The 12,500-nt window shown below is 39.7% G+C and overlaps 2 protein-coding genes across 6 annotated transcripts in view; one reads left to right on the top strand and one right to left on the bottom strand.

The window, feature by feature from the left end:
- The window catches only part of LOC137969436 (sodium-coupled monocarboxylate transporter 1-like), a 32,573-nt gene extending 26,650 nt beyond the window's left edge, over nt 1–5,923 (top strand). For 2 of the 3 annotated variants that reach the window (XM_068815662.1, XM_068815661.1), the window contains 2 exons: nt 1,731–1,864; nt 3,125–5,923. In XM_068815662.1, the coding sequence (XP_068671763.1) occupies nt 1,731–1,864; nt 3,125–3,172 (182 nt within the window). In that variant the 3' untranslated portion in view covers nt 3,173–5,923. Of the gene's footprint in view, nt 1–552; nt 864–1,730; nt 1,865–3,124 lie in introns of those variants that run through there. The other variant, XM_068815663.1, reaches the window with a different exon arrangement.
- LOC137969435 (ankyrin repeat and BTB/POZ domain-containing protein 2-like) overlaps nt 5,807–12,500 on the bottom strand; it is a 25,935-nt gene continuing 19,241 nt past the window's right edge. For 2 of the 3 annotated variants that reach the window (XM_068815659.1, XM_068815658.1), the window contains exons 13-19: nt 11,536–11,644; nt 8,507–8,616; nt 7,446–7,532; nt 6,996–7,061; nt 6,797–6,910; nt 6,253–6,369; nt 5,807–5,946 (exon numbers count right to left, since the gene is read on the bottom strand). In XM_068815659.1, the coding sequence (XP_068671760.1) occupies nt 5,869–5,946; nt 6,253–6,369; nt 6,797–6,910; nt 6,996–7,061; nt 7,446–7,532; nt 8,507–8,616; nt 11,536–11,644 (681 nt within the window). In that variant the 3' untranslated portion in view covers nt 5,807–5,868. Of the gene's footprint in view, nt 5,947–6,252; nt 6,370–6,796; nt 6,911–6,995; nt 7,309–7,445; nt 7,533–8,506; nt 8,617–11,535; nt 11,645–12,500 lie in introns of those variants that run through there. The other variant, XM_068815660.1, reaches the window with a different exon arrangement.

Here is a 12,500-nt window from a genome sequence, read left to right as displayed (position 1 = left end):
GGATAATTGGCTGTCTGCAATAAAAGTTGTGGGAAGACGTGATGGTAGTTATACTTTTCTTGGACGCATGCAAAAAATTCCATCTTGGCCACATTCGTATTCTCAGTATTGGACTGGAATTAGTTTGCAAGGGAGGCTACTGCGGGGGAATATATTAAAAAGTACTTGCATTTGAAAAGATTTCCCCGCGTAAGCCTCCATTGCAAGCTAGTTCCAGTCCAATTCTGAGAATACGAATATGGTCTATTGGGCTTGATTCATGCAACATTGTTCAATTAAATTCAATAGTAATGAGAATATGCAAAATCCAAAGCAGCTTCGTATTATATCGTTAACTTATCGAGTCATTTCCTTGATACTTTTAATTGCGTGGTACTTTTTTGATGGATATCTCACCGTTCACTCGCACACAAACGCATAGCTAAGCAGTGGCTGACCAAAAGCACGAAAAACCGACTAACGAAATACTAAATTTTCCAAAAGATGTTTGAGATTGCAGGAAAACCACGCAAATATATTTTCGCGACAGGCAATGCTTTGTTTTTTTCTCAGCCGAGTTGATATTAAGTCAGCATGGTTGAATTGAAGTGTCCCTTGGCATTTGCCAGTAAAAGGAAAAAGCGTGACGGATTTGATTCTTATTGGGAAGACCTCGTCGGCCAAGGGACCTTCAGAGCGGTGTTGTGACTATTAAAGTATCAAGCCGAAGAAAAGCTCGCAGAAAATGTTATTATCAAAAGCCTTCAAGCTCAGAACTTTACGGCACCGTTCATCAGGGAGGAACAAGATTTTAATACAACAGCCGACATTTCTGTGCGAATTGTACCAGCGGCTCAACAATTGCACTGTAAAAACGGATGCTTGTCATTAAAATCAACTCATCAGATCTCTCTTAATTTTTCCGGTCTCAGGGATTCTCTATTTTAGAGTTCCCTTTTTTAGAGATTCCCCCTTTTAGAGATTTCCCTTGTTAAGAGATTACCCCTTTTAGAGATTCCGAATTTTAGAGCTTCACTCTTTTTAGAGATTCCCCATTTTAGTAAGTCTCCCTTTTAGAGATTCCCTGTTTTAGTGATTCCCCCTTTTAGAGATTTCCCATTCTTCGCTCCACTTTCCCGTTCCCGTTCCCGTTCCCGGTCTCATTGTCCAATTCTTCGATTACTCATTCCTCCATTTAGAACTAGACACTTTAAGTGTAATATATATGGGTTATTGACCAAGCTTGTTCGGTCAAAATGGCTGGATATTGGCCAAGTACTTTTTTGCATGTTTATGGACTGATACAAACTAAGTCGAGGTCCATAAACACGCAAAAAACAGAACGAGGCCAATATCCAGCCATCTTGACCGAACAAGCTTGGTCAATAAAGGATTCATTATATGGGATAAAACAGCAAAAAAATAATCTTTGATCTTGCGGGACAAAGTGAGAAATCCCGCGGGTAGTCAATCAGAGAGCGCGATTTGGTTCATCTTGCCCGCTCATGGAGCTAGTCATATAATAAATAATAATATAATCACCATATGCGTGGCATCGGTTATCAATGCAAAAGATCTTTTGGAGGAAATAGAAAATGAGGTAATTTTTGTTTTATTTCGGACTTGGAAACAACTTCACTGCCAACCAACCTCCGCCGAAAATTCGGCGTTCTTACCACGACAGAAAAGTCTATGTTATTAATATGAAAAAATCAAACAAACAAACCACATTACTTTTCTTTTTCTAATAGAAACAAAAAAAGATAGAGAAAGGGAATTGGATCCGAGACTTCTGTTCCCAGTAAAGGCCTGGTTAAAAGGATTTTTGCCTGGTCACAAATTCCGATGGGAAGAAGAAGACACTCCTTGCTCGTATGATTTTAAGGTAACGTCAATTCTCTGATCGTAATCATATAAAAGTTTTTTTATCATTCCCGGCAAATACACTTTCACTATTTACAGTGTGCCAGTGGCTTAAAGTGGTACTATGGTAAAAAAAAAATCAAATATATATGTTTTTCTTTGAAATTCAAAACTATCTTAACTAAACACTAAGTGACCCAAGTTTTAAGCCTTAATTTTAAAAAGAAACTTGTTTATTTTAACTGGAATTTTCCTATTTAATGGTCCGCCATTACTCACTTTAAAAATCTTGAGAAGGCTAGATCGGGGAGAAAATGACGTCAAAGACTCACAAGTTTAAAAATGCAATGCGTTAATTTGTACGCGACTGAATTAATATGCAGCCCGGGATTTTCGGGTTTCAGCTTTTTAAACATGTGTTTTGCAAACATAATAATCTGCGTTTGCACGTGGCAATGACGTCCCACTGAGGTCCAGTCGGTTAGTTTTGAACGTGAGTAATGGCGTACCGTGAAATCCAAAACTTACACTCAAAGTAAACAGCCTTTGGATAAAAATCAAAGCTCAAAATTTTGCTAGGCAGAAGTTGAGCAAACGCACATTCAAAATCTGAAGAAAAAGAGGAAGTGATTTTTTGATCTTAGTACCACTTTACTCCTCCATCTTTTAAAGTTAGGCAGCGTTTACGCGAACGCGGTTTCACGTCGACACAGTTTCACGACTTTAAAACCAGAGCAAAATCGATGCCGTTTGGAAGTGCTTACACGGAACCGTTTTCGTCAAAAATTCAAAGTCGTGATGGTATAAGGGAGCGCTGCAGTATGTGCTAAATTCACCATTTTGAATGGAACAAATTTCGCGCCAAAATAGTAACCTCTATTCCCGGGGCACCCTGTCTACTTGCCCGAGGCACCCTAAAGGGTTCATCCGAGGTTATCCTGGCTAACCAACGTGAGATGGCGGCGCGAAATTACCATCCTGGGCGGATTATTGTTTCCTCGTTACCACTTACCAGTGACATCTACGGAACAAAATGACAAATAAAGTGCGAAATTGTTTTCGTAGACGATGAAAAGGGGCCGCTAAATTAAACTTTCCGCCAGAACTTTACTTTTGTCCGCCATCTTGTTTGTTGCTTAGTAACCACTAGAAAGATCCGGCTTAGATGATTTTCATGTAATGGCGGGGTATTTTATAACCCTCCTAGCAAGTTAACTTGGTCAGCAGGGGTAACGTCCCTCCATGTAGACGGGCCCTAAAATTGGAATTATATTTCTTTCAGCAAGCGTGGATAAATGACGACTTGAAAGAGAAAACCTCGGAGTTGTAAAAGAAAAATGGAGTTGTGGCGAACAAGTCGACATTATAAAGAAAAAGGTCCGTGGAGAATGACGCGGATGACAACACAAACTGGATAATTCCAAACTTTTACAATTTTTTTTTCTTTTTCTATATGAGTCCTTTTAAATTTATTTCGTATCCTAAATCGGTATTCTTAAGAAAATTTGAGGGTTTGTAGATATAGGACTGAAATCAGTGTGTCCTGTGATTGACTCTCGTTGAACAGGGCCATATATTTAATGGGGAAAATTTGTTTGTATCATTTCTAGGATAGAAAAACGCACAGAAATAATCAGTATAGAGTGTTTTCACTCACGTGATCAGTAACTTTGTTTTTCTACAGAAACAAGAGAAAACGTTTGCATGATAACAGAACTCAATTCCCGGAGGATTATTTGCATGGCTACACCAACATGGCTGCCGTTCCATTGTTTGATAAAGCTCAAAGTGCCTTTGGACGTGAGGTGCCTGGGAATGAAATCGGAATGCTAAAAGTTAAGCCTAAATATTGTTTTTTGTTTGAGGTTATAACCTCAGTCTGCATTTTACACCGACCGATTCCAGTGATTTAATTTCATTCCCAGGCACCTCACGTCCAAGGGCACTTTGAGATACCCCATTGCTGCCGTGACATCATGTGAAAACATTCTATAGGTGGTTAACAACCCATCTCTAGAGACACAGAAAACAATGATACAGTGTACAATTGCTGGTGGACGAACAAAAGGAGCGAACGAGAGACCTTTTGTTTTCGTCCACCAACATGGCGGCGAAGACTTCATGTAAATAACCACCCATTCAAATCTTTTGGGTTGATTATTGGAAAATCATTACGCAAAATTTAAAGGATCTCGTCAAACTCTGATAATTTCTTCTCAAGCCTTTTGCATTTTTTAACCGTTGTACTGGACCGAATCTGTTTCAGCAGAATCGGTCGGGTATCGGCTCTTGTAAAAATTAGTTTCGGATATTTTTTCAAATTTAGATAGCTGCCGACATCGACAACGCTCAGTAAGGATGATTAGCATAAAGACAAGGAATGATTACGTAGCCGCCAGTATGAATACGGTCTATTACTTCGTATTTCTGTAAAAAGCACATCGTGTTATGGCTGAAAACTTTCACTAAATGATTTGTTAATTCCAAATAGTTAATTTCTGAACATCTTCTGTCAAGGCGAACACGTCCTCGTTTGGTTTGTGTGAAACATATGCCTATAAGCTATCTCCGGGGATAGTTATTTGTATGGCTACCTTGCCAAAGATTAGGCCTTTGAGGTGACGGCTGTTCATAAGTTCAATACATTTTAAACGAGTATCCTTCAGAGATCCATATACGGCATAGTTTAGAGGGCTGCAATATTCATGGTATAAAACTAACGGCACGAAACATTTACAACAACGCATGTAAAGTGAATTGACTTTACGGCATTCAAACGACTTTAAAAAATTGCAGTTTAATACGTTTGCATAATTAGCAATCAAATAGGTTTACACTGATATGAAGAAAGGGATTTGCAATGGCCAATGACTCTTCTACTCCTCCAAATGAATAACACTTATGGTTTCTCGACTAATAACTGATACCTAACAAAACTACTCGATTCTGATTGGCTGTGTTTTCTGTAAACACAGTTCAAAAAAGCACCCCCAGTAGTGTAGCAGCTGATTCAAAGATTACTTGCCATTGGCTCGCAACCCTTGCAGGAAACAATGATATGTCATTCTTTCTATTGTTTTAGCTATTGTTTGAAGTCAGGATTGCGAACCAATGGGGAGTAATCTTTGGATTAGCTGCTACCCAAACAAGACTTAATGCAGTACAATTTACTCACAGAATTCTCGCTTTTCGATTGGTCAATGAACGAGCAAAGTCGGAGATAGCCAATCAAATGCGAGCCCTGGTTGGCACAAGTTACGACGCAATTGTAGCCCTGATTTCACAACCAAGCCTCGATTTCGAAAATCAAACGTCCAAATTTTAGCTGCAGCTGAATCCCAAAGGAGCAAACTTGAAAAGAATACCCACGTGCGAACAATATTTCACATCCAGATGATGTGAGTAATTTTGTGCAAACAAGGCTGGGTAGTGAATTTTGGAGCAAATGTCGTCATCATGCATAAGGCTTATTAGGGTCGTACCTCTTGTTGAACACTACATTTCATTCGCGGTATAGTGTCGTACTTCCTATTGTTTTCTGTGCTAAATCCATTGTTATCTTTGTTCGTTTTATTGTTCTTTTGGCCAATCCTGAATCCCGTTCAATCAGGTACGACACGACGAGTAATTTTGCGTGATTACGCGATATGCTTGCGTTGCTTCTGCTTAACCATCTCGAATTATTCTCACGTGAATTATTAGTAAGTAATCACATGATTTTTCTCGGGCAATTTTGAAGAATTAAGCACATGTAAATATTTCCGAAGTCTACAAATTGCACGAGTCCGCAGGGCGAGAGCAATTTTGTTCCACCTTAAAAAAAAGATCATACTCGTGCTTATTTATTCCAAATTGCACGAGAAAACTCATGTGATTACTTATACTAATCGTGTTCGTAATCTCAAATCGGCCTCGCGCGTCTGTACAAATAACGTCATCCTACTTGATTCCAAAGGTTGCAATTCCTCGTCAGCGTACATTCACGACCATTATAACCTGTCATTTTAGTCACTATTCACTCGCTATTTAAACTTTAAAAGATGTCTTGGATGTGTTTCGAGAATAAATTCGCTGGACCAAACATGACTTGAGGGCAGCAAACAGCTAAACGGAAGAGAATTGCATCAGTAAGAATGCTCGACTTTCGATACTTATGAATAACGTATAGCCTGAGATTGGTAATGAACTGTTCAGGGTTGGAGTTTGTCGAGGCAGCTTAGTACCTGGTTAAATGCTGTTTGTCAGTACCTTAGCAAATACGCCGAATGCAAATCTTGTGATCAGTTTTACACTTGGGGTTTACTCAGTAAGACACAACAAAGAAAGAAAAACAGGCAGGGGAGGCGGTCGTGATCAAGTTTTTATGCGTCTAAAGTACGTAATGTTTGTTATTCAATGCGGTTTACTTACATCTTTTCCACTGTTATCAATCAATGCGTCTTTAAAAGTCCTAACGTCCATCATGCTTGCGAGGTTTCTTAGCATGAATGCTTCACAAAAGGAAACCAGCTCCTTTGCATTGCATAACTAAAATTTCACCAACCAAACTTAGTTATTTCCGTGTTCAGTTTTCCTTATCTCTCTTACGAGAGACAACTTCACATAACGAAAGCAGAAAACCGTAATCCGGAATTGCTGATCTCTCTCATTTAACCTTGGCCCATCAGTTTACGGTATTATCTCAAATTACAATGCAAGCCCCGCAAAACAATCGCCAATCAGATTGGGCCTGATGACAAGAACGCCTCTAATTGGTTCGCAACCAAGTAGCTGCACGTGGGATTGCACGTGCTAAATGCAAAGTCGCGCGTGGAACGCAATGCCACAACGTTTTGCTCCCGCAAAAATCTAGCATTAGCCGTTCTAAAACTAGACAATCCCGTAAACTGATGAGCCTCATTCCATCGCAGATCGTATTTTTTTTAATGAACTTCTGACAAAGGTAATCGCTAACCTTGGCGAATGTGTACGTGTCAAGGACGGTCTCACAGACAAGGTGATCAGCGGCAAGACGCTCACAACGACGCTTTAGTGAGTCTAACATGAAGAACTCTGAGGCCTGCAACAACTGAAGTGGAACGCAAAGAGCGATAAGAGGTCTGGTAGCTGCTGAATGAATAGAGCATTTACGTAAACTATACTTTGTCACTTGCCTCTAATATTGTGCTTTGCAAACTCGGTTGGTCCATCTTTCCACTGTATAAGAACTGAATCACGAGCTGGCGATATAATACAAAGACAGTAAGGAACTATTTCAACATCATTAACTTGCCTCAAGCAAATTATATGGTCGCGGTTGCTGTTCGATAACTTGTTAGTGTTGCAGGCTCTTGTACTCATCTTAGAGGAGTTAAGAAATCTGGAGGACTCCCACATCTCTGATGGGCATGCGCAGGTCGCGAAAGAACAAAATGACATGCTGGTAGAATGTGGTAGTGCTGGCAGTGAATATCAAGGGTTAGACTCCTGCAGCCAATCGTATCAAGGGGATGTTAACCAAAAATAACATATTTATAGTTGACAGAGCTCTGTTAGACACAATCTTTCGTTGATTGCCGGACACACTACCATGGCCATTTTAATATCACTGCCTCCTTACTTACCGTAAATGTCTCATATTTAATGTCGCTTATTTCGATACAAGGACTGCTTCCCTCCTTTGATTCCAGAGGCATATCAGACAGCATTGCCTGCAAAAAGCCCAGATATCTTACAAATGAACTGGAATGATACCGAGATCAAATTTTGAGAGAACAATGTTAACTATATTTTCGGCGACAGAGTGATCGAGTCGACTTGCTTTCATTTTGGACTTAACTACACCTCATCAACAGCAAATGCGCATTTAGCAAATAAAAACCGAACCAAAAAGGTATGACATTTTCAAGTTTTTCTGATTTAGTCAGAGCTCATCGTAGTTACTCCACCAAGTTTTTTTTAAAATAGTGCCCGCCCTAAGCCTTAACCAGCATCGAACTCGTAATCATTTGTTGTGAGTTTGTTGGTTCTCTCGTGTGTTTCGACAACTTTCTCTGTGGATACTCCAGTTTTCCTCTTTATTAAAAAACATTTGGTTTAATTTTATCTGCCTTAAGCTTGCATGTTTGCAGTCTATGTACGCTTTGAGGCTTATTATCATGTTATTACAATCCACACTGAAACTCTCTCTAGCCTGCGATGGAGCAAGCCCTCACATGGTGGTTGGAAAATGTTACTTGGGAGCTTAAGCACGCGCCTTTTTGAGACGCGGACAGCAACCGGAAAAGAACTTTTCGCGAGCCAGGACAGTGTTGTGTCCCAGACTTTTATACTAATTATCTCTAATAGAGAAAAGATACTTAGAAATGTAAATGTGGTTGTGTGAAGACAAGTTGAAAGGGAAAACAGCTAACTTCCGCTTGCCATCTACGTCTCAAAAACGCGCTTGCTTAATCTCCCTACTGACACGCGTGTCATGAGTGGAAGGAGACACGGAGTCGTATCACTCTTCCGCGACGTCTTCCAAGTCTCCTATTACTCGCAATTTCGGATAAGATAAACGACCTGGTAGGTTTAGGTTTACCATTTGAATCTTATTTTTTCATGAAGGAATTTCGAAGTCATGAGTAAGTAAAGCACTTACTACAGCAAACGCCCGGCTTCCACGAAATTGTAGGGTTCTTACCTTGAATCTTTTAGACGCTGTTGCTAATATAATCTTGTGAGCGTAAAAAGGGCGACCTTCGACAAGGAAGGTGACATCAGACATTTCAGCACTGTTGATGTAATCTGCTCCTGAAACAAAAGCGTGAGAAAGGAAATTTCAGTCTAGTGCCGCCTAAATCTGGTCGCGTTGATCTACAAGAAAATTGCGAATGGAAGTCAATGTGTTGCCAACTAGAAGTGACACTCAATTAATGTCCAAGAATCCCAAATGCACGGCCAAGAGGGAGACTAACGTCTAAGTAACTAAGAGTAACTTTTGAGACAACATGCTTATTCGAATTAACTGAGTGACTGGAATAATGTTTCCTAAACAGAGCACGTATTCCAATAAAACGTTAACGCCATGGTTTTTCCCGAGACTTTCTGAGAACCGATGCTTGAGAAAGTGTAAGATGGATGGATGCCACGTTGTAACCGTTCGGTGGCCGCGTAGGCGATTCAATAATCTAAAAAAAAAACGCATTTGGTAAGAAGCTTCAGATTAGGAGCAAAAACTTTGTACCCTAAGATTAAGAGATGGTTTCCTCAGACCCATTTAGTTTAAGAACTAGACGCTCCATGGGCGTACACTGATTGCCTGTGATACGCGTTACACAAAAACAGAAGGCACTGATTTGGGCGGTATTGAACTGCAGCGTTCAAGTTATTTTTTTTAGCGGGGGGGGCTTTGTAACCATTTGAGGGGTCACCCAGACGTCGTGCCAGCAGAGACCCTTTCAAATTGGCTCACACGTTCACACGTTTAATTATTTAAAATGTCCTGTCCCATTTTGAGGTCTTTCAGTTTTTAAAGCTTTGGTAATAAATTCAGTTCAAGAATGACAAAACACGCTCTTGAGTAATCTCACTCATTTCTCCTTAAATAGTCTGCAAAAAAACTAACTGAAAATTGCTATTACAGACGTTTTCCTGCATGTCATGCATGTCTTGCAGTTGCACTAAGCGAACTTTTATTGCACACACTAAGGAAGGAATGAAGATGTTGTTTCCCGCTTCATAATTCCTCTTTTTTTCAGTCTAATCTTATTTCGGGTCCAATATTTTTTTTCACTCTACGTTTGCACCAAAAAATACCGTAAAAGCCGGGAGTTAAGAGTAAAAGGCAAGCCAAAAGACAGATGAAACAAAATAACACAGTTTTTTTTTTTATATAACTTTGAATCGAATTCTCATCGAAAGATTAATGACAATCGATCATAAAAAAACAGAAACATTTCTGCAGTCTTTGACTTACAGGAATCAAGGGGAAGGTCATGATGTTCTGATCACGTGGTACGCAACCATAACGGAGCCTGTGATCACCTTATGTCAACTGAATGAACTACAGGAAAGAATGTTAATCGTTCGTCGTTTTCAGAGCACAACAACGTACGTTTCATCCAAGAAACGTCCGTGTTTGGTTTTTTTAAATTTTGTTGTAATATTTAACTGGATATTTGCATTTCATCTGTCTGGTAAGGAAGCCTTCTTTGTCGGGTTCCTGAGAAACGTTCCTATTTTGACTTCAGGGTGAACTATTTACACAATCGTGAGATTGAGCGGCCAATCGAAACAGAGTTTGTAATTGAAAATCTAAACATCTATGAAATACGAAAACAGACTTGCGAACACGTGAGCCTGATTTATCGCAAATCACATCGCTGACAAGCATAAAAGTGAGGGAAATGGTTAATAAATATGACGTTTCTTACTATATGAATGTTTTTGGGTTAGATTAAAGCGATATATTGTTGAAAAATCGTCGTCTTAAAGGGCCTATGTCGCGCAAAATGATGTAATTTCATGACACTCAAAATTTCTAAAAAGCATTGAGTAATGTAAACAATCTTTTCACTAGTAAGTCGTAGCAATACATTGGATTAACCAGGAGCTAAACGAAATATTGCTGGCTTCCCAAATAAGCTTCACTTTACACAATAATGACAAAACAAATCTTTTTCTTATTTTAAAAACTTGGCTACCTATTAATCACGCTATGCAAATTTGTTAAGCTCTAATATTACGCAACATGAAAAATTTACAAAGGCCCGAAATTCTCACAAAAGCCTTTTCCAGCAAAAAAATGGTTTAAAAGCAAACAACATATTTGCTATTAAGCAAAAAACCCTTCCTGAACATCCCAGCAAACCATTGTTTTAATGAAAACCGCTGTTCAGCAACCTGGTTCTTGTCATTGCTGTCTAAGGACATCCATTTGGTGTGGACCGTGGACTGTGGACTTTACGAATCTTCGCCGAAATGCCCTCGAAGCCCAAGCCGAGCCCGGACATTTTTTTCGACTTAGATGGGACTCGTGCACTGCAATGGCGGTAGCTGATGTAACACAAGTGGTGTTTTATTGGATCTTGAGAGAGAATGAAATTAAAGATTCACTGCATTTTGTCCACGCTGTCGTAAAAACCTTGAATTTGTTCATTTTATGTTGTAGTTTTGACGAGCACGAGAGCGAAATGCACGCAAATGCATGCTGCACGTGCAGCACGATCATTTTTCCTCTTTTCACCAGTAATATATTACTGCGTTTTAGCGTTGTCGTTGCCGTAGCCCTACTGTTAGCTATAGGGAATTTAAGATCTACAACGGCGACGGTCGACGAAAACGTCACCTCAAAATATAACTTTATTCTCTCATAAGTCTTTCTCGATTATTCAGTCTCGTTCGCGTCCTACAATGTGGGCGAAGTATCCTAAAAATAAACTGGTACGAGCGGTTTTAAAGTTAAAATAGAGAATGAAAGATTCTATGTTGCGTGCTTACGTTGTCGTCAAAACTTCAAATTTAGTGATTTCACGTCGTCGTTATGCAGAGGACCGCTGAGATACTTGCTAAAATCCGTGCTGCACGTGCAGAACGACTATTTATGCTCTTTTAACCAATGATATTATTGCTTTGTGGCGTTGTCGTAGTCGTAGCCGTCGTCGTTTCTTAAATTCCCTGTTGTTTAGCCAAGCTGGCAGCATTTGGTTTGCGCGCACGCCGCTTTCTTACCAATTCGAATGCCAGTTTCCATAACAGGAAGATCCATAATTTCTTGAAGTGGCTCACTGCCGAAGCAACACGACAGTACTGAAGCGAGTTCCTTTGAGAGGGCCAAATCCTAAACAATAAAACAAAGCAAGTGTCATGCACTAAGCCATATTTGTCCTACTCGTACGAACATTAAAACAGTCATTGAAAGAGGTTGCTAAATGAAAACCTTGCGTAGCCTTTCATATACCGGACTAAAATGGCGAATTAAGGACAAAAAAAAAACATTTTTATTACCCTTAGGCTTTGCTAATTAGGTATTGTCGTGTTTGATTTGTTTTTTTTTTTTTTGTTTTGTTTTGTTTTATGGACACTAATTATTTCAAATTCGGTATATGAGAGACCAGCCGAAACCTTGGGCAATTGACTTTAAGGGCGCTTTCCCTTTGTCAGAACTGGCCGGTCACACGTCCCGTCAGTTTGCAAAGAGACGCAAGAATTTGAAGGAACATTTGTATGATAATCCTTTTTTTTCTTCTGGTGGAGTATATGGCATCCTCGAAGTCTTTCCATATGCTCGGTCTGGCCGGTCTGTTCTGTACAATGGAAAGCGCCCTAACCCTAACCTCATTCAGATCTCTTGTTCAATTACAAAGCGCTAAAAGTAGTGTAGCTTAAAGACGACCTGCAACATTAGGGTTAGGGTTAGGGTTTAGGGAGACTTAAGCCTCCCATGACAACAACTCGGTGGTGGGTCAAATAACTACTAGTTATTGTCCAACTGTAATAGTTATTGTACCGAAAACGCACGACAGTTAGTAATTTGTACACTTGGTTATTGTACAATAGAGAACCGGTTTGACTAGTTTAGTCAACATTGCTGACGTTGCCCTGCACGCGCTAATCTGTCACACGTTCTTGGCTTTTTACAATTCGTTCGCTAAACATTTAGTGCAAGAAAGTTGGATAATAAATAGGTTGTTATA

The sequence above is a fragment of the Montipora foliosa genome, chromosome 9 (assembly GCF_036669935.1).
Source record: "Montipora foliosa isolate CH-2021 chromosome 9, ASM3666993v2, whole genome shotgun sequence".
Lineage (NCBI taxonomy): Eukaryota > Metazoa > Cnidaria > Anthozoa > Scleractinia > Acroporidae > Montipora > Montipora foliosa.
Note: the sequence above shows the minus strand (reverse complement) of the source record. Positions and strands in the feature narration are given on the sequence as shown.